At 50.6% G+C, this 27,327-nt stretch overlaps 2 protein-coding genes across 7 annotated transcripts in view; one reads left to right on the top strand and one right to left on the bottom strand.

The window, feature by feature from the left end:
• The window catches only part of PODXL (podocalyxin like), a 46,575-nt gene extending 30,763 nt beyond the window's left edge, over nucleotides 1-15,812 (top strand). The window contains exons 3-9 of one of the 4 annotated variants that reach the window (XM_064442430.1): nucleotides 1,356-1,510; nucleotides 2,295-2,360; nucleotides 7,766-7,922; nucleotides 8,826-8,884; nucleotides 8,988-9,155; nucleotides 10,814-10,870; nucleotides 12,148-15,812. In XM_064442430.1, the coding sequence (XP_064298500.1) occupies nucleotides 1,356-1,510; nucleotides 2,295-2,360; nucleotides 7,766-7,922; nucleotides 8,826-8,884; nucleotides 8,988-9,155; nucleotides 10,814-10,870; nucleotides 12,148-12,342 (857 nt within the window). In that variant the 3' untranslated portion in view covers nucleotides 12,343-15,812. The remainder of the gene's footprint in view (nucleotides 1-1,355; nucleotides 1,511-2,294; nucleotides 2,361-7,765; nucleotides 7,923-8,825; nucleotides 8,885-8,987; nucleotides 9,156-10,813; nucleotides 10,871-12,147) is intronic. The other 3 variants (XM_064442437.1, XM_064442446.1, XM_064442457.1) reach the window with 3 other exon arrangements.
• A 1,031-nt stretch (nucleotides 15,813-16,843) lies between these two features.
• The window catches only part of MKLN1 (muskelin 1), a 108,998-nt gene continuing 98,514 nt past the window's right edge, over nucleotides 16,844-27,327 (bottom strand). For all 3 annotated transcript variants that reach the window (XM_064442469.1, XM_064442475.1, XM_064442483.1), the window contains one exon: nucleotides 16,844-26,622. In XM_064442469.1, coding sequence (XP_064298539.1) covers nucleotides 26,501-26,622 — 122 coding nt within the window. In that variant the 3' untranslated portion in view covers nucleotides 16,844-26,500. The remainder of the gene's footprint in view (nucleotides 26,623-27,327) is intronic.

Raw genomic sequence — 27,327 nt, forward strand, 5'->3', positions numbered from 1 at the left:
GCTCTCATCTGGCTCTGAACAGAAGCTGTGATGACACTGAAGCCTCTGGAGAAGGTTGTTCTTGACTAAATTTCCAGCTACCTGCAATACAGAAGCTACTCAAACCCCCATCTTCTTCCCCCTCAGCCTTCCAGCTCCTCCTTGCTGTCAGCATCACTAAATAGGCCAAGGTCTTAATACAAGACTGTCTTCACTGGCTTTATCCAAGTCAAGTTTTGAGCATGTTAGCAGGCATTAGGAGGTGAAATGGGTGTCTTAATGAAGGATGTTTCTTTCCTCTCCTGCTCCAAAGGACTGTTCTTCATTAAAAGACAATATATGAAATTATGTTAATGCAAATCTGACCTCAAGCACTGAGCAAGAAGAGGTTTAAAAAAACCTTTGCATTTAACAAATAAGTGAGAGAATGCAGGAGAAACAGATGGCTTTGAAAATTAATTCTCTCCTGGAGCCTTCAGAATGTGTCTGGGAGAGAAATATCCCTCAGCTTTTCTGTGAAAGAGGCAGGAATCCCAAAAGCAAACAGGCTGTGAACAGGATATGGCATTTTAATTCTCTTTGTCACCATTTAAGGATCAATTAGGAACCCAAGGACGGAGACCCATTTCTTCCAAAGGCTTTGGGGAGGCAGGAGGCTGCTGTGCTCCTTGCACTGCTCCCATTGCACAAGAAACTGTAAGATGCTACAGACCTTAACAAAGGTATCTGAGACACCCGCGTGGGGCCGGTAGATGTGGGGCATGTGCCCTTCTGGAGCAGCAGCAGGCAGGACACCCAAGGCTGCTCTCGTAGTACCAGGCACTACTTCTAAGCATGTCACCCTGGGCTTCTTCCATAGCTGATGGGGATGCGGCCAACGGAGGTTATGGCTTTTCATCCCCTCCTGACGGAGGCGGCTGCGGTTGTCAGAGGGATTGCACAATGAGCTTCATTCACTGGGAGACCCTGGGTAGCCAGCCTAGACAGACTACCTCTGTTGTAGAAACCACAGATAAAGTGAAATGAGGGCCATCTCATTTACTCAGTAATACTCCTTTTTTAAGTGACCTCCCAGCTATGCACAGCTACCACAGCCTTTGGGTTCATCTCTCCAGAACAGTCTGATGGGTTTCAGCAGCAGAAAATGCAGTCTGCAATAATACTTTTTTCATATCAGTTAATTTTAAAAAAAAAAAAGAAAAAAAAAAGAAAAAAAAAAGAAAGAAAACCCCAAAACCTCTCCAAGTTTTGACACACGGAGCTTCAAGGCAGGGTTGGAGCTGAAAGTGTATTTTCAGCTGCTTCGAGCGGACCTGTGTCAGCCGTATCCTCTAATGTATCAGTGTCTGTCTCCTTGTTTTTTGCTGGGGACCCAGACCAGAGCAGCCATGACGCCAGATCTGTGTCAACCACCCCTGCCAGCACTGACCAGGCCCCTGCCAGCGCACGGCCATCAGCCCCAGCCCTGGGCGACCAGACGGCGAGCAGCAGTCCCGGCCACCTGCACCCTAACACTTGTTTCCAAAATAAGGTAATGACGCCTACGGGAAGGCGGATACTTCATAGCGGTGTCTATTAATATTTAGCTGGCATCCCACAGCCATGTAACGCCTGTAGCCCTTCTTGCTGTGCGTGTCTGTGTGAGAGGGGTCAGCCTTAGGAAAACATGAGGCAGCAAAGTAATTCTAGAATAAACCCCTTTCTCCCATAGCTTTCCAGTGAAGAGACACGGAGGATGGGGGTGAAGGGGATTATGTCTGGGTGCTGAACGGGGAAGAAGTTAAATTTGGGAAGAGAGAGGGGAGCATTATGGAGAGCCGAAGCTGCCTTGGGGTGGGCTTGAACACCATGAGAGGGCAAAGACCACAATTCAGCCTCAACCGGTCACGGGTGTTATTAGCAGAAAATGGTTTGGGAATCTAGCTGGGTCTCAAAACACAAGCCAGGTTAGTTAAAGTGCTGGGAAGGAGGGAAGGGGATCCTGTTTCAAGACGCTCATCTTTGGTAGGGCAGGACTTTGTCATGGCCCACTGGCATGGACCTTCCTACTGCCCGTGCCAATTCCTGCTCTACTCCGTACTGCAAATCCCAAGCCTGGTCTGGGAAGTGCGTGAGCAAACATCCCGCAGACAACCACGTCAGTTGTCTGTGAAAACCCTTTCCACATGTAAAGGGTCGAGTGAAGGGCTCCTGGGCCTGCCTTATTTCGATAAAAAGGGTGAGAGCTTTGGCTTGGGGTCTAGTTGTATTGGTGACCAACTGTCCTTCCAACCTACGTCAACAATTTGAGAGTTGCTTTTCTTCTGTCTTTCCAGGTCATCTGTAAAGACCAGGTGCAAAATAACTGGCCCACCATGTATCTGAAAGAAGCTAAAACCTGTGTAAGTACCACCCTTTTGGACTCCTGTGTAGGATTAGCAGCTGTGTTGCTGGTGGTGATCAGCTTTGAACCTGTAGTACTCTGAGCCTGTGAGCCTACAGAGATGACAGCAATTTCATCAAAATACTATGCAACCACTTTTGGGGTGTAAAATGATAAATGGAAACCCACACTCAGCAGTATCACCCAGTGGGGGAATATGGCAGGAGGAGAAGGGCCCCGTGTGGTCTTCTTCAAGTAGAAGGACCAGCTCAGCCCACCCAGGTCTCAGAAAAAGAGCAAGAGGAAATTTTAGAAAGTGAAATTTCCCTCTGCAAAGGCTAATGGGAAAGATTTTTGCCTTTGCAGAGGGGCCAGAAGTTCATCCCAAAACCCAAGTAAAAAAATGTGGAGTTCTTCCACGGTTGTTTTGTACTTGGTGAGATCTTGCAACCTCACAGCGGGGATAGGGTGGCATCTGACTGCGGAGAAACTGGAAAGCACTGCAGCCTGGGGTTTGGAACCCACTGTGCTTCTTGGTGCTGTATCAGCTCTCATAGACCCTAAAAAGAGAGCAAAACAAACTCCATTTCATTTGTTTCAGTCCTACTAGAAGACCAGGGAGTAGTAAAATGTAGTGCCGAGTTGGGGAAAGGTAAGCCTAACCCAAGGCTACACACCAAGACCCGTTCTTGTGGTGGTGGGTGGGTACTGTCTGCTGGCTTTTCTGAGGGACACCCACCTTCACAATCATTCTTGCGGAAACTATGAGTTTCCTGTAATAGGGAAGATGCAATATATTGATAACTTTTAAATAGGCCGAAGTTTTAAGTTTATAACAAAGAGGAAGAGACACCACCACATGGCTGGTGAGATCTTGACAGAGGGATTGTATCTATCTGAGCTGCGGGTAGGGCTCAGGGGTGGGTTTTGGCATTATAAAGCTCTGGTTTCTCAATCTCAGCACTGCCAAGGCAGCGTAAACATTGGGAAATTGGCACTTGAGGGACCACCTCACAGCTTATGCTGCACGGCATCAGAAATAGCCGCTGGGTTCACGAGCCTCTGCTGTCCCATGTGTAAAATGAATGGACTTGACTGGACTTCAGCGTACGGTAGAGAGGTGGAAAGTGAAGCCACACTGTATTCATAAAAACCCTTGCGATATATGCTGAGATGAGCACGGTCGCTCCTACTGACCGCAGAGGCTCTTCAAATTCCCTGTGGCTTGGTGGTGCAGCCCTGGAGAGGGTTTGGACCCCCCCGATAGCACCCACTGTGCTCCTGGAGGAGGGGACATGCCTGTCTGCTGCCATCTCATGGCCATCACCTTCTGACTTTGGCTGCTGCTGGGTGAAAATGCTCCTTGCCCACACGCTTGCAGAAATGATAATGTTAGCCGTGCTGCCCTTAATGCTGAGGATGACTCCAAGGAGGGACCTTATTACCATGGTGCCCGTGGCCCAGATGCCACAGCAGGACAGCCTCTCCTGAGAGCATCCCCTGCCCTGCTTCGTGCAATGGCAGAACCTGCAGCCGTGTCCACGCTGGGAAAGCGTCTCATCAAATTTTTGTATTGAATATATAAAAATATTTCATCAGATTGACAAAAATCTAATTCTGGAGCCTAAAGCACCCGGGCAACTTATAACCCTGCTGGTGTTCAGTGCTTCCCTCCTGGCCACAGTCACGCTCTGCATGGACCTGCTGCCCTCCCTGTGGCTTCACTGGAGCTGTGCCGGGAGGCTTTTGGGGAACTGGGATGGTAAGGCTGGGAAGTGCCAGCGTGCAGTGATGCGCCGGCGAGCTAAGGGGTGGGCGGACATCATGGCTTGGCTTCACCCAAGGGCAATGGCACGCTGGAGCTGGCAAGCCAGCGAGTCTGCCGCCCTGTTTCCCTTAGATTCCTCTGGGCATAATAACAAGCCGAAGCATTGTTAGTACAAAATGCCAATTACGCCTCAAAACAGCTGCAGAAACTCTGCAAGGGTGCATCCTCCCATAGCATCGCCCTCCTCGGCTGCCAAAACACCTCCCACCTGCTTGCCGTTAACTTTCCACTCAGCATATTCCTGAAAATTGCAACAAATTTTATGCCTCCCAAGCCGAGCAGATAACAGAGAAATGGCACTATCTGGTTTCCCTGCTTTGTAGGCCCAGTAAACAAGTCTTTAGCCAAATCTTGACAGCAAAGTGAAAAAATCCTTTGCATTTCACAACCCGTGGGAAAACAGGAAAGTGTGCGCTATAAGGAGAAGCGTTCCAGAAACGGCTCCAGTCCCGGTCCACAAGAACAGGCCAGAGTCGGGCGGTGTTGTACTAAAAGCTCAGCTCCAGAGAGAAGCTGGGGAAGCATCGAGAACGGCACGGGGACACAGTGGTAGGGGCTGTGTCCAGAACACACGTGGCAGGGGAGAAGGCAATGCAGCCCACCCCCCGCCCCATGCAGAGATGGGCTCGTGGGGCAGCACTGGCGATGCAAAGACCCGAGCAAAAGATTTGGGACCGAACCCAGGAATTGCGGGCATTGCACCCCACTGCACCTCAGTTTTTCCAGCTGCAGTAAATTAAAAAAAAACAAAACCAAAAACCAACCCCAAAAAAACCCACCTCAATCTGTAAACCTAAAAAAAAATAGAGCCAAATACATGGTTGATACCACTTTGTGCACCAAAGGTACTTTATGGGCTGGTTGATTCCCACCATCCTTCCTCTTCAGGTGATGCTTTTAACTAGTGCTGAAGTTTGGTCCATGTTCCCCTACCCTCCTTTTTGCCCCTTCTCCTTCCTTTGATTGCAGCAGGATCCTAGTGGCTTTCGTAAGGAGGCTCGTTAGCTCAGTGCCTTGCATTACACAGCGTGACTTCTGCAAGGTCTGGCTCACAAATATATCTTCAGCTGGGTTTTTGTTGGCTGCTTGGGGTGCTCCAGCCTTGGGAGGGAGGGAGGGAGGGAGGGAGGGATGGATGGATGGATGGATGGATGGATGGATGGATGGATGGATGGATGGATGGATGGATGGATGGATGGGTGGATGGATGGATGGGCAGACAGACAGATGGCTGGCTGCTGTGTTCCTCATCTGAGCCCCAAAATGACTTAGGTGAAGCAAGTGGTGAACATGTCAGAGGTGGCTCATGCCTCCTAAGCTCTGGTTGAGCAACACAACGCTGTGGCCACCTCCCAGGGGGCCAGCGTGGCTCCTCCATCGTGTCCCCAGCCGGGACACAATGTGCCCAGCAAGGCAGGTTGGAGGATGCCGGGGAGGACCAGAGCCTGCTCCAGCTGGGGGATGCAAAAGCAACAGCAGGACCACCCAGACCCACACCCAGGTACCCGAGAGGCTTTGCTGTGTTACACCCACCGCTCTGGGGACAGCAGGACGGTCCCTGGAGCAGGTGGAGGGACCCCCTCACCGAGCAGGGTCACGGTCTCCCTTGCCCCATCCAGCTGGCGGGGGCAGTTTGTTGACTCAAGTGCTGTTACCTCATTTGGGGATGTTAGTTTTAGGTCCCCGCCAGTGTGGGAACCGGATTCGAGCTGCTCGGCAGCGCCTGTCAACTCCGGCCAAGGAATGCAAGCGGCTCCGGCAGCGGGAGGGGAGAGCTGCCAGGGCCACCACGCCGCTGCCAGGGCATCCCTGCCGGCCGCAGCGGGCCTTACCGTGCCCCTCTCCAACCCTGGAAAGGGTAAATCCCTCGGGTTCAGCCTCTAGAAGCGTTTAGGCGCCGCTCACTGTCCAGCAGCAAAGCGGTTCAGTGCTCAGCTGTGTTTTAGCCTCACATCTGATTTCCCTTCCCACCCAATGAAAAGCACTTGAAAGGTCTTTCTTTTTCTCCCCTGCAGGGTGGCAGGAGGAGAAGTGGGTTATTAAGGGCTAGAGGAAGGCAGAGCTGTGGCAAAACCTGCCGAAGGAGGATGCAGGGAGGCAGCAGAGAGGCTTTTCATGCCTCTGCCGAACAGAAAACGCTGCACAGGCAGGGACTGATAAACTGCAGGGCATCTAAAGCGTAGGAGCACAACCCAGCGTCCAAAGACGATAAAAGCACCGCCCCGACCGAGCAGTAACCCTAAACTGGGGACGAGCTTTCTGGGGGATGCTGCCCCGCCGAGCTCTCCTCTCGCTGCCCATCGGCTGCCCTGGCACAGGTTTCCCATCCAGCAGCTCCTTTCCCAGGGAGGCAGCGGGGGTGGTCTGGACTCAGCACAGGGGCCTGGGGGGAAGTTTCTCCTCAGGCAAAGCGAAAGGACAGGCGAGGGCCAGCGGCGGTTCCCAGGGACGGCCGGGGCCTCACAATGCTGAGCTCACCCTTGCACCGTGCCCAGGACCAGTCTTCCGCTCCGGCAAGTGCATCCTGTCTCCACCGCTGCTTCCCAAATATTTAGATAAGATGGGGTAAGATTAGGTGCCTTCCTTGGCCGGGCGGCTCCTGTCCTTGCTGTGGAACAAGCGGGATGCTGCCGGCCATCCGTGCGAGCGGGCTCCCGCGTGGATGGTGTTGCAGAGGGAGGGGATGGTTTGGGGTGTTTGGGTGGTTTGGACAGAGGACCTGTGCAGGCAAGGCCTTGTGCACAAAGCAACTGTGCACGAGGAACTTGTGCAAGCACAACCTGTGCAAGCACGACCTGTATATACAGCACCTCTGCGTTTAGGAGCCGTGCACACAGCACCTGTGCACGCAGAAGCTATGCAAGTGGGGTCTGTGCGTGCAGGAGCTGTGCAGGAGGGACCTGTGCAGGCGAGGCCAGTGCTCACAGCTCCTGCAGCACCTCTGCATGTAGGACCTGTGCGCGCAGTCCTGTGCAGGCAGCGATCACCTCTATCGTAGCGAGCTCCCAGCTGCTATGAAGCATCAAGCAGACGCAAAGAACCTCAGGAACATCTCAGAGGGGACATGGGCTTTATCCATCCCTCCAGTGTGTCCAGGACAGCCCCTCCAGGGATGCTCCAGTTCATCCAGAAGCAAAACACTTTCTTTTGCCTCTGCAGAGCCACGGAGCTGTGGGGAAGCCCTAGGGAGGACAGGGACCCGTGTTGGAGGGGACAGAGGACGGAAGTGCAGGTGGTGGGAGGGCCACGGATGCCCGTGGGGGCACAGCCCCGGCTGCACAGCCCCATCCCACTTGCACCCTGGCCCTTCCCACCCCGCTTCCCTCGGGGACTTGCTATTCCTGTAACGCCAAAACCTGCAGCTCTCAGATAAGGCCAGCGCAGGGCCCCGGTGAGGAATAGCAGCCAAGAGCTCAGTTTCTCGTAAAGAAACTACTTTAAACTTTTCCTGTTCCCTGGGACGGCCAGCGGAAGCCCGGCGGTGCAAAGGGATGGGGGAGGGTGGGGATGGACACAGCATCCCTGGCGATGGGGTGGGATGCTCTGCGGCGGTCCCCGGGTGGGAGGACAGTGCTGAGCCCCTGCTGTCACCGCAGGCCGAGTGGAGGACCGCCAGCATCAACGTCTCCTTCTTTGAGAGCTTCTGCTCGACGGGCCAGCACGCTTTCAACGCCAGCAGGGAAACGTGCACGGTGCTGCTGACCTCCCACGAACCCCACTCCCAGCACTGGGCCGTGCAGGCGGTCGTGCACCGTGAGTACGATCCCAGTATCCTGCCCTGAGGGGGATGGGATGGGATTGGCACTGGGGGGCCCGGCGTGGGGATGCAGCCTAAGGCTTGGCAGAGCCCTTGGGGTCCGCTACAGCTTGACCAAGGGGCTCCTTTCCTTGGGCTGCCCCATCGCAGAGGCTTGGGAGAGGCACAATGACCCCAGAAATGAGCTTTGCCCCTTGATTAATGCACCGCATCCCTCTCCCATCCATGATAAGTCAAGGCAGGGACCAGTCTCCAGGAGAAAGAATCCCTCCCAAGTGGTTAAAACCCAGTGCCCAGCTCAAATCCTTCCCCAGGGGACCACAGAGGGGAGGTTCTTGCCTACATCGGAGCCCTTTGGGGAAACCCTGCCCAGCCCAGGGGTGCTCAAATATTGCTTTAGCACTGGGGCACCGGGAGGATGGAAGCATCACGCTGCCTTAGTGCTGGGGGGAGGAAGGACTGAGCCCCATCCTCTTCCTTTTTTTCATCAGGGCAGAGGATGGGTGGGGGTTCCAGCCTCCAGCGCCCGACCATGGGCAGGGGCAGCCCGGCCCCGGGGACTGATCCTGCGCTGCTCCAGCATGGCCTGCGGGAGCTGGTCATGGCCCCTCGCTGGTCCCACTCACAAATCGCCCACCGAAGCAGAGACCCCCAACAGGGTGTGCACAGCACAGGACTGGGGGATGGTGGGGACTGGGGTCTCCAGGGCTGTCCCCCTGCCAGGAGAAGAGGTCCCAGCTCCTTGTCTAGCACTGGAGGCACCTGCAAGGGTTGGCTTCATGCCCACAAGCCTCCACCCACCTCCTCTAGAAAGGGGGTCACCTCATTGACTGGGAGAGGGTGGCACAACCTTCCCCGCACCCACCCCTGTGCTCATTGCAGCCTCTTTCTTCCCCCAGTCCCCTTGGAACCTGAAAAAGTCCTTGAGGAGCTGAAGAAGAAGGATAAGTTAGAGGAGGTAAGCAGGTCCCTGGGCACAGCACAGCTTCCCCACGGCTGTCCCGGGAGGGGGGCGGCACAGGAAGCCCTCCTTGGGGAATGACCCATCTCTTCCGTGGCAGCTCGGCATCGTCAACGTCACCTATGACAAACTGGAGAGGGACATGATAATCAACGATGAGTTCAGCACGCCCCTGGTCATCACCATCGTCACCCTTGCCGGCTCCCTGCTGCTGATTGCGGCCATCTATGGCTGCTGCCACCAGCGCTTCTCCCAAAAGAAGGACCAGGTAGGGTGGGAGGGGGGTGGGACAGGTACCCTGGGACCTTTTTGTCCCAGAGGCATCTTCAGGAGATGAAGAACATCAGCATCGCCACCTCTGCTGGTGGAGACATCCTGGCTCGCCCAGCGGGCACCACACTTGTGTGTTGCTCAAGGCATGCCCAAGTGCTATGGATGCTTCGGAGGAGCAGCAGCTGCCCTTTGGGGGTGTTGGGGTGGGGAGCAGCCAGGCTGAAAACCAGGGCAACGAGGGGCTGGTGGTGGTGGGGTATGGCAATGAGCAGCATCCATCCCTGCTGCCACCCAGGGCGGCTGATCAGCATCCTTGGGTCATAATTTTAAAAAGAAAGGCTTCCTCAACCCAACAACCCCCTCCAAACCCATCCCTCCCTCCTGCCCTGAAAAAAATCCCAGAAATACCTTTCTGAGCAGGGCTGGGTGCCCAGCATCTCCCCGATGCTTTCCCAGGGGCCATGGGGAGCCCGTGGCTGCAGGGTGGGAGGACGGCAGGAGGACAGCCGTGGTGCTGCCACATGGCTCAGCTTTTATGAGAGCTAATTTGGGCAGGGCCAAATCTCAGAGCAGCAGCAGTGGGCTTTAAAGAGCAGCAGACACAGGGGGAAAAAAAACCCCACCACAAATTAATGTAATTTTTATCTTAAGAAGCAATTCTGAGTGATTTTAGTGTAGCATCCACCTGCAAGGACTGGCTGTTCCCATGCCCTGCGGCACCAGCGGGGAGAGCTTGCCATGTACCCAAGGTTTGCATCAGCCCCTGCTGAGGATTCAGCTCCAGAGGAGAGACAGCAGCAGGGGGTTGGGGGGGTGGAAATGAGGCCAAATGATACAATTAGGGTAAAACCCTGCATCCTACTTCAAGTCATTTCGCCCTCAAACCTGCTCATCCTTCCCAGGGGGTCCCAACCTCTGCCCCACAGGCCAGGAGCTGCGTGAAGGCAGGGGATTAAAGCAGCCTTTGCTTTAAACATTTGCAGTCTGACAGAGATGAACGCAGGAGGCAGAGGAGAGCAAACCAATGCTGGCATCAGACTTGTTTTTACAAGGCTTGATTTTTCAGGAGGGAATGGAGGGAGGATGCAAGACCTTGACAGATATTTGATCTCTGCTGTGGTCCCCTTGGAGCTTACGGGGTTTTGCAGCTGGGCCACCCCTTGGCTGAAATGTTCCTGGTCAGGGTAAAAGACATGGCAGCAGGGACAGGGAGCAGCATAACAGTTTTGCCCCATATTGCTCAGAAAACAGGTAGAAATAGGGTAGTTTTAGCAATGGGAATGAATGTCCCTCAAGGAACATGGCGCAGAGGAACAGGTACCAGCCCTGGCTGGATGTGCTGGAGGTAAATACCCACCAGCCACAGGGTAAGGTGATGAAACCAAGGCAAGGGATGACAGTTCCTCAGTAATGCTCTTGCTCAGAGCACAGGAAAAGATCTTTTCCCAAGCAGTTGCAATAGTTTTTTAGAAAAATGAAACCTATTTCTCCTTTCTGGATTTCTTTTTCGGGTGGTTTCTTTTGTTTTCCTCCTGCTTCTTTTCCAAAAATGACTTGAAAGTTGTTTTTTTTTTTTATTTTTATTTTTCTCCAACCCTCCTTCCCTCCCCATCCTTTTAAACCCTGCTGTTGTTTTACCTTGGAAATAACCAGCACATCCACCCTGATCTCCCCGGGTTTGATGATGGACATGTGGCCCTGATCTTTAATGTGAGTTCCAACACAGGGATCGGAGGGGTGGGCGCCGCATCCGTAACACCCCCAGCTCTCACCACTGGTGCTTGGTAGGGTTCAGTAGCTTTTAGCAGCACTAAAGCCTACTAAAGCCCAGCTTTAAAGACCCCTTCCCCTTGCTGCACAGCGGGGGGGGAGGGGTGCCTTGCCGCGGTGGGGAGAAAGCGCTGCCCGAGCACCCATCCATCCACTGGGAGCTGTACCAGCAACCCCATGGGGGGAAACAGCCCCTGTGAGAGCCCAGGTGCCTCCTCTGCTTTCATGCATCCTGCCATCCCTGCCCGCATCCCCCCCCGCCACATACAACCCAAGGGACCCCCCAGCACTGCCTCTGCAGCCCCCCCTGCCAGCACCAAGCCCTGCGGTTTCACTTCTCCATCCCTTTCCTTCTCCATGGATTCCCTCCCACGCCAGTCTCCTGACATTTACTAGGAGCACTGTAACAAATCAAGCTGTAAATCCAGGCAGATTTTAACCAGGGTGCCTACTGAGAGCCCTGCGCTCCCCAGGCAAGGGCTGACCAAGGGCTGCAGCTCCCCACTGATTCCCTCCAGCGCAGGATGGGGATGAAGGAGCTGCCATGGTAAATGCAAAATTGGGATGAGCTGAGGGTCTTCCAGGGGATGAAGGGCTCGGTCGGAGCCTGGAGGACCACGTACCCAAGCACTGGAGTGATGCAGTGCCCGATTTATCCATGAAATCAGCCCAAACCATGCATGGCCAAAGGAAAAGGGGCTGAAGGGGCTGTTGTTTCCCTGCCTGGTTTCCACCGAGAGCTCCAGAATAGGGCTCCAGGACAAGGGGCAATAACAATAAAGCAGCAAAAAAGGGACAAGGAGGGGGCAGAAAGGGGAGAGGAAGAACAGAGTCAAGCCAGGGAGGCAGGAGTTGGGATGCAGGATCAGGGTACAGCAACGATGCCTGGCCTCTTCCTGAGGTCCCAGGGGGACAGAGCTGTGGGTCCAGAGCCAGGCTGAAGCTGGCAGCCTCTCCTGGAGGTTTTCCACATCTCTGGCTGCTCTTTCCTCCCTCCCACCATTAGCAGAGTCTCTCTTGCCAGCTCCATGCTATCCCCTCGCTGCGCCAGCGCTGACTGCAGCCCCCAGCCTCAGCGTGAGAGTCTCTATATGTAGTTATATACATCTCTACAGGGCAGTGGCCATGGCTGGCTGGGAGGTGATGGCCCCGAGGTAGCATGCCCAGCATGGCCCAGCTGTTTTTCACCAGGGTTTATGGGCTTTCTTTCCTCATAGCAGCGCCTGACCGAGGAGCTGCAGACGATGGAGAACGGCTACCACGATAACCCCACGCTGGAGGTGATGGAGACCTCCTCTGAAATGCAGGAGAAGAAGGTGAACCTCAACGGTGAGCTGGGGGACAGCTGGATCGTTCCTCTCGACACCCTCATGAAGGAGGACCTGGAGGAAGAGGAGGACACGCATTTATAGGATACAGAACTCAATCAAGCATAAAACGACCACCCCACCCCCCAAGAAAACCACCCATAATCCATACACACACACGCACACACCACCAAAACAAGACAAAATTCCCAACAAACCCCAGAAAAATCCCTTAATGAACTAACCGCAGCCCCTCGTGCCACCACAGGGGGTGCAGGATGGAAGAAGAAGGGACACGAGAGGACACCTCCGGGGCGCCCTGTCAGCACAAGCTACCATGGTGGCCACATCCAGACAAGCATCCTCCATCACCCGCGGGTGCTCGGCAGGACCTACCATGCCAGCCCTGACTAGCCTTGGGTGAACAGGGTGGGTTTTCTCCCGAAGAGCTGCTGGTGTCTCCTCCCAGTGTGTCCCCTCCTGTCCCGCATCCAACCGCAGCCTCCAGCTACCGAGCAACTCAAAAAATTGAAAGATATAAAATGTAAATAGGATGGGAAAGGGAGCAAAACGCCTGACAGCAAACCGGCACCTGGCAATTAGAGCTAGAAAAATCCTCCGGCCCACGCGGTTTAGTCATCGCTCTGCCCTCCCCGACACGAAACACCCAGGTATCGAGCGGAAAAAAAGCTGCAACAGCTTGTTCCTTTATAACCCAGTTTCCATCCTCTCCCCATAAACTGCCGGCTAAAACGCACAAGAGCCCCACGTTGTGCCACAGGCAGACGAACGCATCCAGACCGGGCTGGACGGGGGGGATGCAGCAGTGCCAAGTGATGCTCAGTCCCGCGCCACCGCCGGCTGCGCCGCAAAGGGCTGCGGGACGGATCCTGCACCCGGCTGGAGAGCAGGTTGAGGTAAAGGGGAGGGAGAGGAAAAGGGAGTAATTCCTTGAGTTCATCCCTCCTAGGAAGGGTGTAACGAGGCCAGGAGCGATGTCTGGTCGCTAGCCCAGGCACGAGGTTGGGGGTTTTGTGGTGCAGGAGCCCAGCTCCAGCGCAGACCAGCTCTGCCACTGCACTTCCCTACAGAAGCATTGACTGCCTTCCCGTAGTTACGCAGCAGCATCTCACGGCCCACATCCATCCTCCCTAAAGACCGTGGGTTACGTGCGCCGTGGTGGTTTGTGATTTTTGTGATCCTGTTCTCCTGCATGAGCAGCAGAAAAGAGCAACAGAAGCTCAAGCCAGGTAGCTTGGTGGCATTCAGGGTCTTCCATCGGTACAGCCCTTGGTGTTTCCTCCCCACGAGGTTTATAAGCTCAGTCCACACTCTCAAGCTCTTCTTTGAAAGCCAGTAAAATAACAGAGACCTGTAAAGAAACTTCCAGCTCAGCAGTGAAGCTGAGATTGAGCTTTGTCCTGCAGCCCTTGGTCTCTTGTCCAGGTCTCCCTTTGCTGTAAGTCTTTAGAGGGGAAAAGAAAAACATGCAGGAGCAGAAAGTGGCTGGACTGAGGCCATTTCTGATTTTTCACTCCCCAACACAGCTCCTAAATGGCTCTAAACAGATGGGGAGGGTTTCACACCAGGCACCTTTGCTCTGGCTTCTGTGAAGCAGCTCAGCCCCGGCAGAGGCAAGGATCAGAGCGGGGCTCCATCCATCCTCCAGCACACAGGAGGAGAGGGCCAGAAGGTCGCTTGGGCGAGTGCATCTCCCACCACATGAGGATGACGGTGGTCCCAAGCCCCCTGCAAGCCAGAGGACCTGCAGATGAAGGGTGATGCCCGAGCACGGCCCTTCCTCTCCCCTGCTTGCCGTAAACTGTGCAACGTATGATGGGGTGATTTCCTTCGGGCTCTGCCACCAAGTCAACACGACGGGGATCCGCTCCCACGGCTGCCCTGAACACGGGGAAAAGCAGAGCCGAGCAATGGAAAGCTTGGAGAAACCCAGGTCGAGTCAGTCCTCGCGAGCGCTCGCAAAGGAGAGGGTCGGGGCGGTTTGCTCGGCCCCAGGACAGAAGCTGGCAGAAGATAAGTCTTCTCAAAAGGACTGGCTCTTCCCCCTTCTCTCCTGCACGGAAGGGCAGAGTTTGAAGTGTTCAAACCTATATATTTTTGTATGTAAATATTCCTGCAACCCATTAGCAATGTATCCAGCACACTTCACTTACCTGTGCACTGCACTATGGGGAAGTCATTTTGGAGGGCGGGGGGGAATTAAGAAAACAAACAAAAAAAAGAAACAGAGAAGCAGCTAAAGGCCAGTCTGGTAGGGGATCAAAATTTGACACGAAGCAGGGAAGCGCCTCCCGCCCGGACAACCCCGCGCCATGGCTTTGGCCCTGCTCTGGCAGCATCGAATTCAGCTCTTTAACGTTGCAGCAAAGCTCAGAGAACCGGTCTCGGCGCTTGCAATTGCTTTCGTGAGCACATCGCTTCCCAGGTGCCCCAAGAGACGAGCAGCGGGTCCGTGACCTCACGTTTCTGTCCTTCGCAGAAGATAAACGCGTCGAAAACACAGGGCAGCAGCGAGGCTTTGGCTGCCGGGGCTGCTGTTGCCGTAAGGACACCCCTGGCAGAGCATCTCCAGGCAGTCGGGTTTTGGCATGTGCCTCAGATCCCCCTTCCCAGAGAAGAGATGCCAAAGTGCTTTAATGAATCAGGTCCAAAGACTTTCCAAGAGAACCCTACAAAGGCTTGAGATCAAGCAACCTTAAATCCTTCCGAGCAGAGACCAGTGAAGCTATTAACTGCTCAGCAAGTGCTTACAATGATTTATATTTGAATAGGAATTGTACATTTATTTATTTTTCCAGACACCATATTTTTAAACCACTAATATTTTATAGTAGATTTTCCTTCCCCTATTTAAAGAACTATTTCCACGGAAAAAAAAAAAAAAAAGCAGTATGTTTTTTATGTTGAGAACATTCTTCTTGCAAAAAAAAAAAAATCAGGTAGGAAATGCAGTGATGAGCATCTTTGGCCTTAATCCTTCCCTTTTTAGACTGTAGCCATAATTCTTAGACCAAAAATAAATTAAAAAAAAATCTACCCAGGCATTTCCTCCTTCCCTGCACCTCCCCCCCTTCCCCACGCTCCTCTTCTCTCCCCCAAAACAGCTTTAACATCCCACACGTTGTACAAAGAGATTATCGCTCTTACCTTTCGGTGAGAGTTTTACAAGCAGCTCAGACGTCCTTGCAAGAGACTTTTCTATTTTCAGATTCACAAGGAACGTGTAAATATTTTAGGACCATTTATCTCCCGCTCACAGTGCCATGACCCAACTGATGAGGTTGATGCTGTGACTGTTGCCTACAGAAGACACCCAGGAGACATAATCCATAAGGGACAGCAGAAGGAGAACCTATTTCCCGAGGCGGCTACCCGGTGAACCTTATACGTATAACAGCTCTTACGTACTGTATAGCAGCATCTCTCACGGGGACAGGAGTCTGATTTACACTGGAATTTACTGAGGAACTGGATTGTAGAGATTATTCTTGCATTTTCCTACAAATATATTTTGAAAGCATCATGTATTTGTCAATAAACATTCTTATGTAAAAGACTTGTTTCTTGGCTGAGGGAAAAGGCGGGGGGGGGGAAATTTCTAGATCTAGAAAAATCTAGGAGAAATGAGAAAAAAGCTTGTGCTCGAGAGCCACGGCTAGCCGTTGTGTAGATGTTAATAACTATGGTTTGAGCTTGTTTGGAAGCCCAGCACGGGCTCGGCCTGGGCCTGCTAGCAAGAACACGTGAAAAACATCAGGCAGGCAAGAGCAAAACCAACCCAGACCTTCAGAGGTAGCCAGCCAGGGAGAAGCTCGTATTTTTCCCATGCAGAAGAAAGTAGGGTAGTGGTGAAAAACTTCCCTTAATTACAAAACCAGAAAAGCCCGCGGGGTGGGATGCTCAGCTGATGGGGGTGAGGGCAGCCCCACCGCAGCCAGAGCGCTTGTTTGAACTGCCAGTGTCTTTCGGCTCACGTTGGAGGGAAGGGCGAGGGAGCTCGCCCTTGTTGCCGCGTTTCATCCTACCTCACTCCTAGCCCGCAAACCCTCCTCACGCTTAGGTCAAGCCGTGGAGGAGGGGATCAAACCTCACACCCTGAGCCAAAACACCCTGATGAGAGAAAGGGCCGTCACGCAAGGGCAACAGCAGCATGGGCAGCGCAGCAGCTCCGCCGGCCCTCAAGTGCCCGACATAGAACAAAACATTTTGTTCCAGGTTAACTTTCCACTTATGCAAAGGGGAAAAAAAATTGGTTTGATTTAAATCTTAGAAGTTGGTGGTTTGCGTTGCTCTACGCTCTAACTCCGTGTCCCTCCCCAGTAAAAGCCTTTGCTGCTGCTAAGCGCGCGCTGGATTTAGGGGATACGACCCAGCCCACCACCGATCTCCGGGACCAGGACACGTCCCCCGCGGCTCTGCGGTGCCAAGGGACATGGCAGGGCCCCCCAGCAGCAGCAGCGCCTGCGGCCCAGACGTAACGCACCCCCAGTTTCACTCTTTCTGCACCACTATGAGACCTTCACGTTTTTCCATTCCCAGAAGCAAGCGACTTTAGAAAGAACAAAGGGATCTTAGACACCCTCGCTAGCGTATACATTTTTATTAAGAAAAAAAAAAAATGAACAAAATACATTCTCTCCTTATGTACATTACATACAACATAACTACATTGGTAGATATTCCTCGTATCGCTCATTCATTTATGTACAGCATGGGGCTTATGTATCAACCCAGAAATTATCAAAGATGGTTTATGCCAAGGAAGAAAATTAACACTCTGGGCTAAACAAAGATCATCCATTTATCTGTAAAGAAAAGGGCAGGATAAGGAATCACCGGAGCCCAGACGATGCCTGTAACCACCACGGGCTCAACACAGGACTAGTCAAGATTCGACTTATTAAAAGACACGTGCGGTTCAAAGCGCTCATCACCCCACGGACACTCCTTGCCAGCCCAGGGCTGTTCGCACCTCTCGGTTCAGCTCTCCGGTGGTCAGTGCCCGAGGCAACAACTGCAGGACAGACACCAGAGGGAATTCAGACAGACACCGGGAGTACTGTAGAGATGCAAATGTTTCAGGTCGGATGCCAAAACAGGAAAAAAAAGGGCCAAATTCTGGACAGGGGGTAGACACTCACAACTCCAAGCACTACACAGGGAATAACCTGCTCTTGGGGACCACACGAGGGTGTAGCGGACGAGAGAACGAAGATCAAAGGTCCAGACAAACAAACCTCCACACTGTGGAGCGCTACGCTAAGAGTAGAGGCAACAGCTCAGAGAAACAGCTTGAAAAAGCACCCCTAACCAGGCGGTGGTGTCCCGCCAGCCAGCCTAGCGGTGTGTAACCCCATGCCAGCAATGCGTCTGGAAGAGAAAGGTGGTTTCAGCAGTTTCGAAGCACAGCGTTCAAAGAGAAAACATTTACCAAGACTAGATCCTTCCCACACGAGGCACGGTGCATCTCCGCATCTAAACGTACAAGATGCACGCGACCACTGGCCCACGGGGGTGGGAATATCGTCTCCCACTGAATGAGAATGAGCCAACAGGCTTTAATTTTCTGCCCTAGGCAAAGTGGTCTACAAGGTTCAGGGCCTCCAAAACTCCCGTGAACACACCTGTTCGTATAATTAAGCTCCCTTCTCTTGCTTTTGGTCTCCCCAGCAGCCCCTCATTTCCTGCTGCGGAGGAGGGGATGCTGGAAGACACAGCAGAAAATATAGCTTTGGTAAATAGCAACAGCTACTAATAACTAGGGGCTTGTTTTCTTCTCCACTACCCAGCACAGCAGTTTGTGAAGTGAAAAGTGTTTTCATCAAAACATCAATGGGAGGGCGAGAAGGGAGGAAGGACAGGAACGATGAGGAAGAGGTGAAGGAAATATCCAGCCACTGCTAGTCTGCCTTCCCAATTACCGCGGCAGGCGAGAGGGGAGAACGAGTCAGCGGCACAACAGTTATCCCCTCTGTGGTTAGATAAGTGTCTTCGCCAGTACAGGAGCTCTCTGCACTGCTTGGGGAAGGAAACCGGGCTGTGACTTTCTGAATAGCGCCTCTTACTGCAGGGCAAGCAGGGGCAGGAGGATCAGCCGACGTTCAGACTGGACTATTTGCAGTGAAATCGCTGGCTGAGAAAGCACAGGTTGATAAGAGCCATTTTCCCCTTTTAGAAGGTGAGGTTTTTGCCAAGACTTAAAAAAAAAAAAAAAAAATCACTTTTCAGCCTCCAAGTGACTTCTTCAATGAGCAGACCCTGTTCACACACTGCAGCACTTTTCTATTTAGTGAAACACGAAGCGATTGATTCAGTCCCGTGGGCAGCTAGTTACAAAGTCAGGATATTTAAAGTGTATTTTCTCATTGGGGAGAAAAACTTATCCATAGGTACTTGGGAAGCGGAGAAGATTGCAACCGCTGGAGCTACTGTTGTGGTCTAGCCTTCCCACCATCCTATGAATTAAAGACCAGCTGATCTCCCTTAGTCTCCCTGGCAGCTCTTATCAGAAAGTTCAGAACGTTTTTAGGTTTTATCAACCTCCTAAGGCTGCCAGACCTGCGCTAATAACCGATCGTGCTGCACAACCTCCAGTGTGTTTGAACAGCGTTAAGCCCAGCCGGCTTCCCTGCAATCGCTGCAGAGGGACTGGGGAGAAAGAAATATTTGTGTTAGTCTCTCTGGTGTCTTTGGGGTGGAGAGGGCCAAAGCTCGGGGTGAAGCTCCAGGACTAGAAGATCCCGCTATTGCATCGCTTCCATTTGAAAAAGAGCCAGAGAATGCGGCTCACGTGAAAATATCAGCTCTAAATAGCAGAACTACTTGTTAAGAGAGTGTACAAAGTCCTCCCACAACAGCCAGACCACATCTTAAACGCATCCTCACGTGAGCCACTGCTATATTGTCCCCAAGATGTTTCTCTTCCCATTCCTTCTGCCCTGCTACGCTGCAGAAATAAACCAAACACCCCAACCGCTAGCTATTTGCCTCCAGTGGTGAAAGACTTGGGGATTACAAAAGCAGGTGGCAGAAACCTAGGACTATTATTTAAATGAACTTGAGCACTGGTACAATCATCTTTGACTCCCGCCGAAGAGCCGCCACGCGAAGCGCACCCTGCCGAGGCAGGAGGGAAGGCTTAGCGCAGCCCCGACCGCCGGGCCGCGGAGGGCTGCAAGAGGCGTAGGCTGCAGCGTTACGCTGACAGCACACCACGCTGCTGCCGGGAAGCCAGCTCCCACGCTTCCCCGGCCTTACCCCGGGGGAGGAACAGTCCTCGGGGACAACGACGTAAATCACAAGGGTCCTCCCTGGCTGTTTCAGAGGCAGCAGTAAGGAGTTTTGCAAAGGAAGCCGCTGGAGTATGGTGACGTGACATGGAGAAACTGATGCCTCATAACCACCACACAGCTCTAACCTTTAATTCTTCAGCAGGTTCTCCATTACGCGTGGGGAAGACTGAAGGCACAGCAGAATCACAGAGTCCCAGACTGGTGGGGGCTGGCAGGGACCCCTGGAGCTCACCCCGTCCCACCCCTGCTGGAGCAGGCACCCCCAGAGCAGGGGCACAGGGCCGCGTCCAGGCGGGGGGTGAATGTCTCCAGGGAAGGGACCCCACAGCCTCTCCGGGCAGCCTGTGCCCCTGCTCTGTCAACCTTAACTCGCATCACTGGATTCAGAGTCCCGAGTGCTAACCATTACAGCATTTTAGTAGCAGTGAACAGTGACACAGGGAAAGAAAAGGTTAGAACAAACGGGGAATACCCAAAGGACCATGATTTGGCCATCATGCTGGACACCACATATGCTAGTGACAGATTTTCAATTCTCATTAGTAGCAAACCCAAAAATCTAACCTGGCAGAGCCAGTTTTGAGCTATTCACTCACCCCACTTTTCCCAGGAATGAACTGTGATGCCACGCTAGAGTTGAACACAGTCAGCTGATTTCTGACACCACTTAAATACTTACAGTCTCCAGGTCGGCAGTAAAAGCTGTGCTGACTTCTAGCAAACAGCTGGAAGCAAGACAACATGTACCTTTGTCTGCACTGAGTATAAATTAAGATTTCAGGATACTGAAGTGATACGCTGACAGCAGCTCACGCAAGTCTGAGGCTGTAGATATTCAGAAGCAGAGCGCTGAATTTGGGTCACAGCAAGTATCTGGAGTTCAACACTAACAAATCGAGTTCAAATATATGAAAGCAAAGGGAACAGCAGCGATATGTTCCGTTTTGGATCTGTGCCTGGGGAAGATGCTGCTTGCAGACCCCTACACTTAAACTGCACAAGCTGGCGTTATATACAACCCCTGCAACCACTACCTACTTCAGAGGTTTATGTATCCCAAAGCATACGCAGATAATCCAAAACTCCATCCAGTTCTTTGACCTCTGCCAGGAATGCCAAAATTATACCTGCTGGCATCAACCACGGCGTTTTCTCGTGCGCTCTCAAACAGCAATAAGCAGGTCATTAACTGGCTTCCACTCTGAAACCGCGTTTGGATCCACTGCCTACAGATAAAAAGCATCTGGAGTCAATTTAACCAAGTACTGAGCCATGTATTATTATAATGGTTCCAGTACAGTAAACCTAGTTTTTCCACTCCAGCTTTTCATTATAATAGAGACTTTCAGTAAAACAGGGATTTTGCCTATAAGTCATTACCACAACTTGAATAATTTCCAGCATAACCTTTTCCATGACCCGATATGATCAGCTCCACCGTACCCACAGGCATTTAGATACACTAACAAGCCTCTGACAGTACATTCACATTTCAACAATATTTACAGCTTACATACAACTATCAGTCTATACCAAGAACAAGTCATAGTTGATCGCAAACTCTCACAAAATAAGACCCATCTCCAGATTATCACCTGTGCTTATTGAAATCAGCCAAACTCATTCAGGGTTTCCACAATTTTTCCCCTAATCACACACAAAAAAAAGTTATTGCTGTTCTAACTGGGCCCACCTCTGTTCCTGAAATAACTACAGCTATAAAACAACACAAGCACTTCCAGAGACATACAGGAATTGCTTTTACTGTCAGGACTTCACTTGACAATAGCCAAACATTCCTCAACTCCAAGCCAACCACAACTAATAAGCTAAAATTCAAACCGTACACTGGGACTCAAGGTTTTACAAGACATTTTTCCACGTCTAAAAACAAAGGTACCAAATGGAAACGTAGTAATTTGTGCCATTTTCCCCAGAGGCAGCACAGCACTACATCAACAGGATTACTGCATGTACAGAGATGTAGCAGCATTCAGGTTTAGGGCTGCACAGCATTAATTCATACGAGAAGTTTCATTCGATAAGCTCTAAGAAAGCATTTCCTTCTCAATTCTGAAACACAGGAGGCAGCAAGAGTATTAATAGTATTAGTGTTACAGGTACCTGCCACCCTCCTGCATCTGAAGCAAGCGGGATTAATGCTAATCTTTCTTACAGTAAGAGCAGAAAACAAGTTTCAAGTGTTTCTCAGAACACTGCTCTGAATTTACCACTCGTTGCCCGCAGCACTCAAGTGCAAGCTTGCACAGCAGGGCAAGAGCGGCGTACAATCCTGCGACAAAGAAAATTCCCTTCTACAAATTTGCACGCATCAGGAAAATGATTTAGAAAACAGCTGTTTCACAAAGCCCAACGGAAAACACTCTTCCAGAGTCATTACTGTGCTTTGTAAGGAGTCTCTTCTAGAAGAAGAAACAGCTAATGGAGACCCTGACACTTGTGGCTGCTGATTAAACATAGGAAAAGCTATCGCGATCCCTTGCCGCTAGCCCCAGTGCTTCTGCAAAGAGGCCGCTCTCCTCCAAATTAGCAGTCCAATCCTTTGCTCACTGACTCCTCAGTCATTACATTTTCAGGCTAGGCTATTATAACTGATGATCAAAAGTGTCAGCCACCTAATTCAGGCCTCTCACTGCATCCTCACTCAAGTACAACCTTCATACGGGCAAGCTTTAGTACGTTCTTTGGGGAAGTTTCCGGATTTCGCTCTAGTTACCACTGCACAAGGCAAATACCTTAGAAAAGCCTTTCCCATTGGGTCTTCACAGATTGACTTTTTCCAAAACAAGAGCACAATTTTGCTAATCGGTCTTCTGGTAGGAACCTCCAGCTTGACCCCTGAGCTCATGTGTACCAGGTACGCGCACAGAGCCATCCCGGGCAAACAGAACCCAACCCCAGACACTCATTTACACGACTGGGTATCGCTACCTGAACACCACACGTGGGATGCTGTCCAGAAAAGGAGCAAACTCAACTCTTCCAACACGAAGTTCTCCTTCCTCATTGCACTCAGCAAACGGAAGAGATGTTTAAGGATAAATATGTCACAAACGTTATCTTTCAAAGAGCCAGAAGAGAAAAGCTACAACTAATTTCAATAACTACTTCACATTGCCTTTCGGGTCACCTCAGGAGAAATATTAATTAATAGGACCCTCAAGAAACAAAAAAAAAAGGGAAGGAGGTGGCTATAGTCTCCTCATTTGTAACAACATCATCTAAGTAGGTCCCTCCGCCACCAGCCTCATGGAAATGCGTTAGGTCACACTGCAATAGCAGTGCTTGCTTGGAGAAGTCATTTCGGAAGAACCCTCAAGGACTTCTGCCTCATGATTACTATGAGGGGTTGTGCAAGACAAACATTAAGAAACTCACTTAATTCTGCCTCATCCAACTGACCAAAAAAAAAAAATCAATTCCCAAGAGTGTTATTTCTCTAGGAAAATGTGTCACTTGATAGGAACAACTTTACATAAAGAATAATTGCATGCCTTCCAAAGAAATGATCCACTGAATAATATTGTTAGGGCAACTATGCTGAAGGCCAGTGCCAGTGAAGAACCAAACCCATGGATCTCAGAAGGATTTTTAAAGAAAAGCTAAATCAGGACTGAAATCTTGATGTTTGTATCAAGTTCAGTCCACTCTGACTTCCTACAGCTTTAAGAAAAACATACTAGAACCTCGTAACTTTGGCTTTAAAGACCCCAGTCGTCATAAACGAGTCCCTCTGACGTTGCTTTCTTTTGCAATACCTTATTTACAAGTTAACACATAATTTAGAGATAAACTACCGTAGTGCAAAGATTGTGTGGTGTTAAATCCATACACAAAGTCACCTTATAATATAAGGTAAAAGCAAATATAGCATGTTTGTCTTGCCTAAGCTGAAAGGCCACCTCTGCTACAGCCTGCAAGCAGTACGGCTGAGGCTCGAAGACTTCTCACGTACAGCTTGTATATTTATAACATCGCACGCACTGTGCTGTGAAACGTTTTCAGGTGGCTGTTTTCAGACCAAGTGGGTCCCTTTTCTGTTTGTACCTCACTGTTTCTGTAATGCTCACAGCTAATGCTTTCCTGGCATATCACCAGTATCTTTAAAGATCCGCATGTAATTAAATTCAAACTCTCCTTGTAACTGCTTGTCAATAACTGGCTTGTTTTGAGAGGAAATGTATACTTTACTGCTCAGAATCTTTAACTGGTTTTTAAATCAGGGAGTGTAGCATACACCAATGCGAAGAAATCATTTCGACTCCTAGCTTAAAGGACAGAAAACCAGGTAAGACCCTTGGCAAAGCCACAAGAAACCTTCACTTTGGATTAACCTCTCTGGCCACAGGGTGCCTCTGCTGCTCAAGAAATACTCCGAGGCTGAGCAAATAGTTTCTCTGCTGGTTAATCACCAGCTGTAATCCATAAACTGTACTTGTGCGAGCTGAAATCGATCTGCTCAGGATAAAGGTAGGTCAATATTTGACCATCCTGAAGCGCTCTCGTTAGCTGGGATCGTCAGTCCTGCAGAAGCAACGTTCACCTCGCTCAGACAGATCATTCATTTACGCTACGCTACAAAAACTGAGCCAGGCTGTCGGGCTTTGCATGCACCCCCCGACGCAGAGGACAACGAGTTTTGATCGAATTTCTGTAACACAAACCGAGCCTGACACGATGCACTGCTCACCAGCAACCCCCATCCACGACACTTTCGCATTCCTAAACTTCCACTGAGGACTCGCGGGGGGCTCCTCAGTCAGGTTGTACCTTTTGGGTTGGGCCTCACACGTAGTCACCGAAGGTGTATGCATAAAAAGTCTACAAAGAGCTTGGTTGATTAGAAAACTGTCACAAAAAGCAGCTAATGGTCTGACTGAAGTTGGAGAACACACAGGCAATGAGATCAAGTGATAAGGGAGCACAACAGCGCTAGGATTTTATGTACTAGAGGGCTGCAACATTTTGGCTGGTTGCATTAAAAGTGCTCAATTCAATCTCAATGGAAACAACGCCTCGGGTGGAATATTCCCCTGGTATAGCACCGTCGGTACCTACATTTGTACCATATAAGCTCTACTTCAACTAGTTAACAAAGCGTCAGCAAAGGCAGCGCATCGTAAAGCCTCGCAGTGACGTAAAACTTTCTAGGTCACTGGAAAAAAAAAGTAATGTTTCAAAGAAACAATTTAATCAGATTTCATTTACTGCACTCTGTACTGAGTGGAGTCTTCCACGGACATCTGATTTGCCATCCACTGAAGTATACAATGTCTAAACAGTCTCAAGTTACAGGTTAAAAACACTGTATTTGTATAATCCTCCCTGAAGACAAAGCAAAGCCCAGCCTCCAATGTATCGTTCCTTTCTAAGTGATTAAACACTGCTTTGCGTTTTTAAATTTATTTCTAACGTACCAGGACTACAAAAGTCACACAAAGAACAGGATAAAGAAGCAATACAATGCAATCAAAGCAAGCAGACACTCGAGCTCTGAAAAAGACACTTCACTAACTCTTTATTTCAAGAGTTCAGATCATCTTTGCACACACAAGACTTCCACCAAGTTCCACAGGAGTCGTGTAGCCACAGTGGGTGCAGCAATGATACCCTACTGGGATGAACATTTCTGGACATAAAGCTTTGCAGTCTCATATAAGTATTTACATCTGCCAGTTTGTACTGAACGCTCACTGACACCGAACGCGGAAAGTTTCTAACGCTGGGTATGCGTACCCTTCATTCCACTCCATAGTGCAGCACCAAGCCTTACCTTGTTATAAAGAAGGCTTTCAGCGAGGAAGCATGTGTTTTCTATACATATACATCAGCTTGCTTTCAGAGAGATTTATGCTAGAAAGGCCTCCCTCACATTCAGATCTAGGGCTGAAATACATTTAAAAGTGAATGAGCTGCACTACATACGCAGGAGACAAGCTGTTCGGAGCAATCCTCTTTACATTTACACATTGGCAAACACACACAGAAGCATAGGTGCATGTAAACGAAGACAATCTGCTTCAGAAATCCTACACCCAACCAGGAGTCAGGTTGCAGAGGTTGGGTGTGCGTGTGGTGGAAGACCCAGTTTCTGCTGGGCTCTGCAAGGACCTGCATGGTTTCCCATCGGAAGAGCACGGCAGCGAAACAGAACAAACCCTGAAAAGGGGCGGGTGCAGACGACGGCTGCACTCCTGTTTTCCAGTGGTTTCTCTGAGGTTCCCACTTGCCTGTCAGGTCTAAGGGGAAGGCTCCAGAGAACTCCAGATAGGCATTTAGGTATTTAGGTTTAGATCAGACATCAGATGCAATCAGACACTACTGTCAGCCCAGTTCTGGGACGAGGAGACAGAGAATTTGTAACACGTGCTCCCCTTCACATGACACACTGCGATTACAGGACTCAAGACACATACATTACTATTACCTCAACGCGTGCCAGTGTCCTGCCGCCAAGTTATTCAGCTGCTGAGGATGGAATTGTAGGATAAAGCAATATATCATGACTAGCTACAAAGGAGCAAAGAACAACCTCCCCCCACTTCTCACGAAACCCAAAATAAAACCCATCGTCTTTAATTTCAGACAACCCACAAATCTCAATTCTCCCCTACAGGCAAAAACAATCACTGCATGATTGGGTTTTATTTTTTTTTTCCTTTCCCCCCACCTTTGCATCTTACATTCGCTAACTCAAAATCCAAAGTCAGAAAAAATATATATATTTAGTCAGAAGTACATCAGTTACATTTTATTAACCTACTCCAAGGGAAAAGCTTCAGGGATTCACCATACAAGTATAAAACCCCTTTCAAACACCTAGGGGTTACTATATTACTTCATCCCAGCAGTCAATCAATGCAGTAAAAAAATTAGAATACTGAAAATGGATGCTTTTCCCCTCTTCCACATGTCCAGTGATTGCTCCGTTACAGCGTGATGAGGTCTACCAGGTTGCCTTTAGGCGGGGTCATGTTGTCTGGAAAGAAGTTGACTAGTGTATCAAACAGCTGAGTTCTCTGCGCATACGTGTGGTCAACATCCGAAAAACCTGGGGGAGGAAGAAAAGGGGAAAGCAATCAGTGCTCACTCCTTTAAATGCTCGGTTCAGCCACGCAGCGTGCCAGCTGTCCATTCTGGACTGATGTTAACTATTTGCTACTTCTGCCTCAACTAACAAGGCTGCCAGTGCTCTGTCCCGCTGCTATTTGCACATGCACACAGAGATCACGCCACCCCAAGCCAACACTGCAATCAAAATGCCATAAAAAGTAGTAAGCAAACGGCTGTCAAGCTCATTGACAGTCCTGAAGAAGTGGGGGAAGCAAGAGTCCTCCGGGGACTGTTCTGATGTCCCAGAAAACAAAATCTGTGTAGCTATTTTTATTTGGTGCCTCATTGCTTCTGTCCTCAGGCTTTCCTCATTATCTTCACTACCGTCTTAACCAGAACGGGTGCTTGTATTGCTTGCAGGTTTTCTCCGAGACAAGCTCTGCTGATGGTAGGAGTCCCAAGTCAGAGTTGCTATTTAATCTCTGGACTCTACGGAGGACCCATGCTGCATCTTGGCACAAGGGTGCTTTGCAAACTAGTTTTGTGAAGTGCCACCTCCCAACAGGGGAGGGCTTAGTCTGCAGCAGAACCATTGTTTATCCAAATCCCCATACTTAAACCATCAACAGCAAGAACAATAGAGCGGGCATACAACAATTTCCTCTGCTTTGCATTACTTCAATCACTGGTATCTCAAAGGAAT

This window comes from Phalacrocorax carbo, chromosome 1 (assembly GCF_963921805.1).
Source record: "Phalacrocorax carbo chromosome 1, bPhaCar2.1, whole genome shotgun sequence".
Lineage (NCBI taxonomy): Eukaryota > Metazoa > Chordata > Aves > Suliformes > Phalacrocoracidae > Phalacrocorax > Phalacrocorax carbo.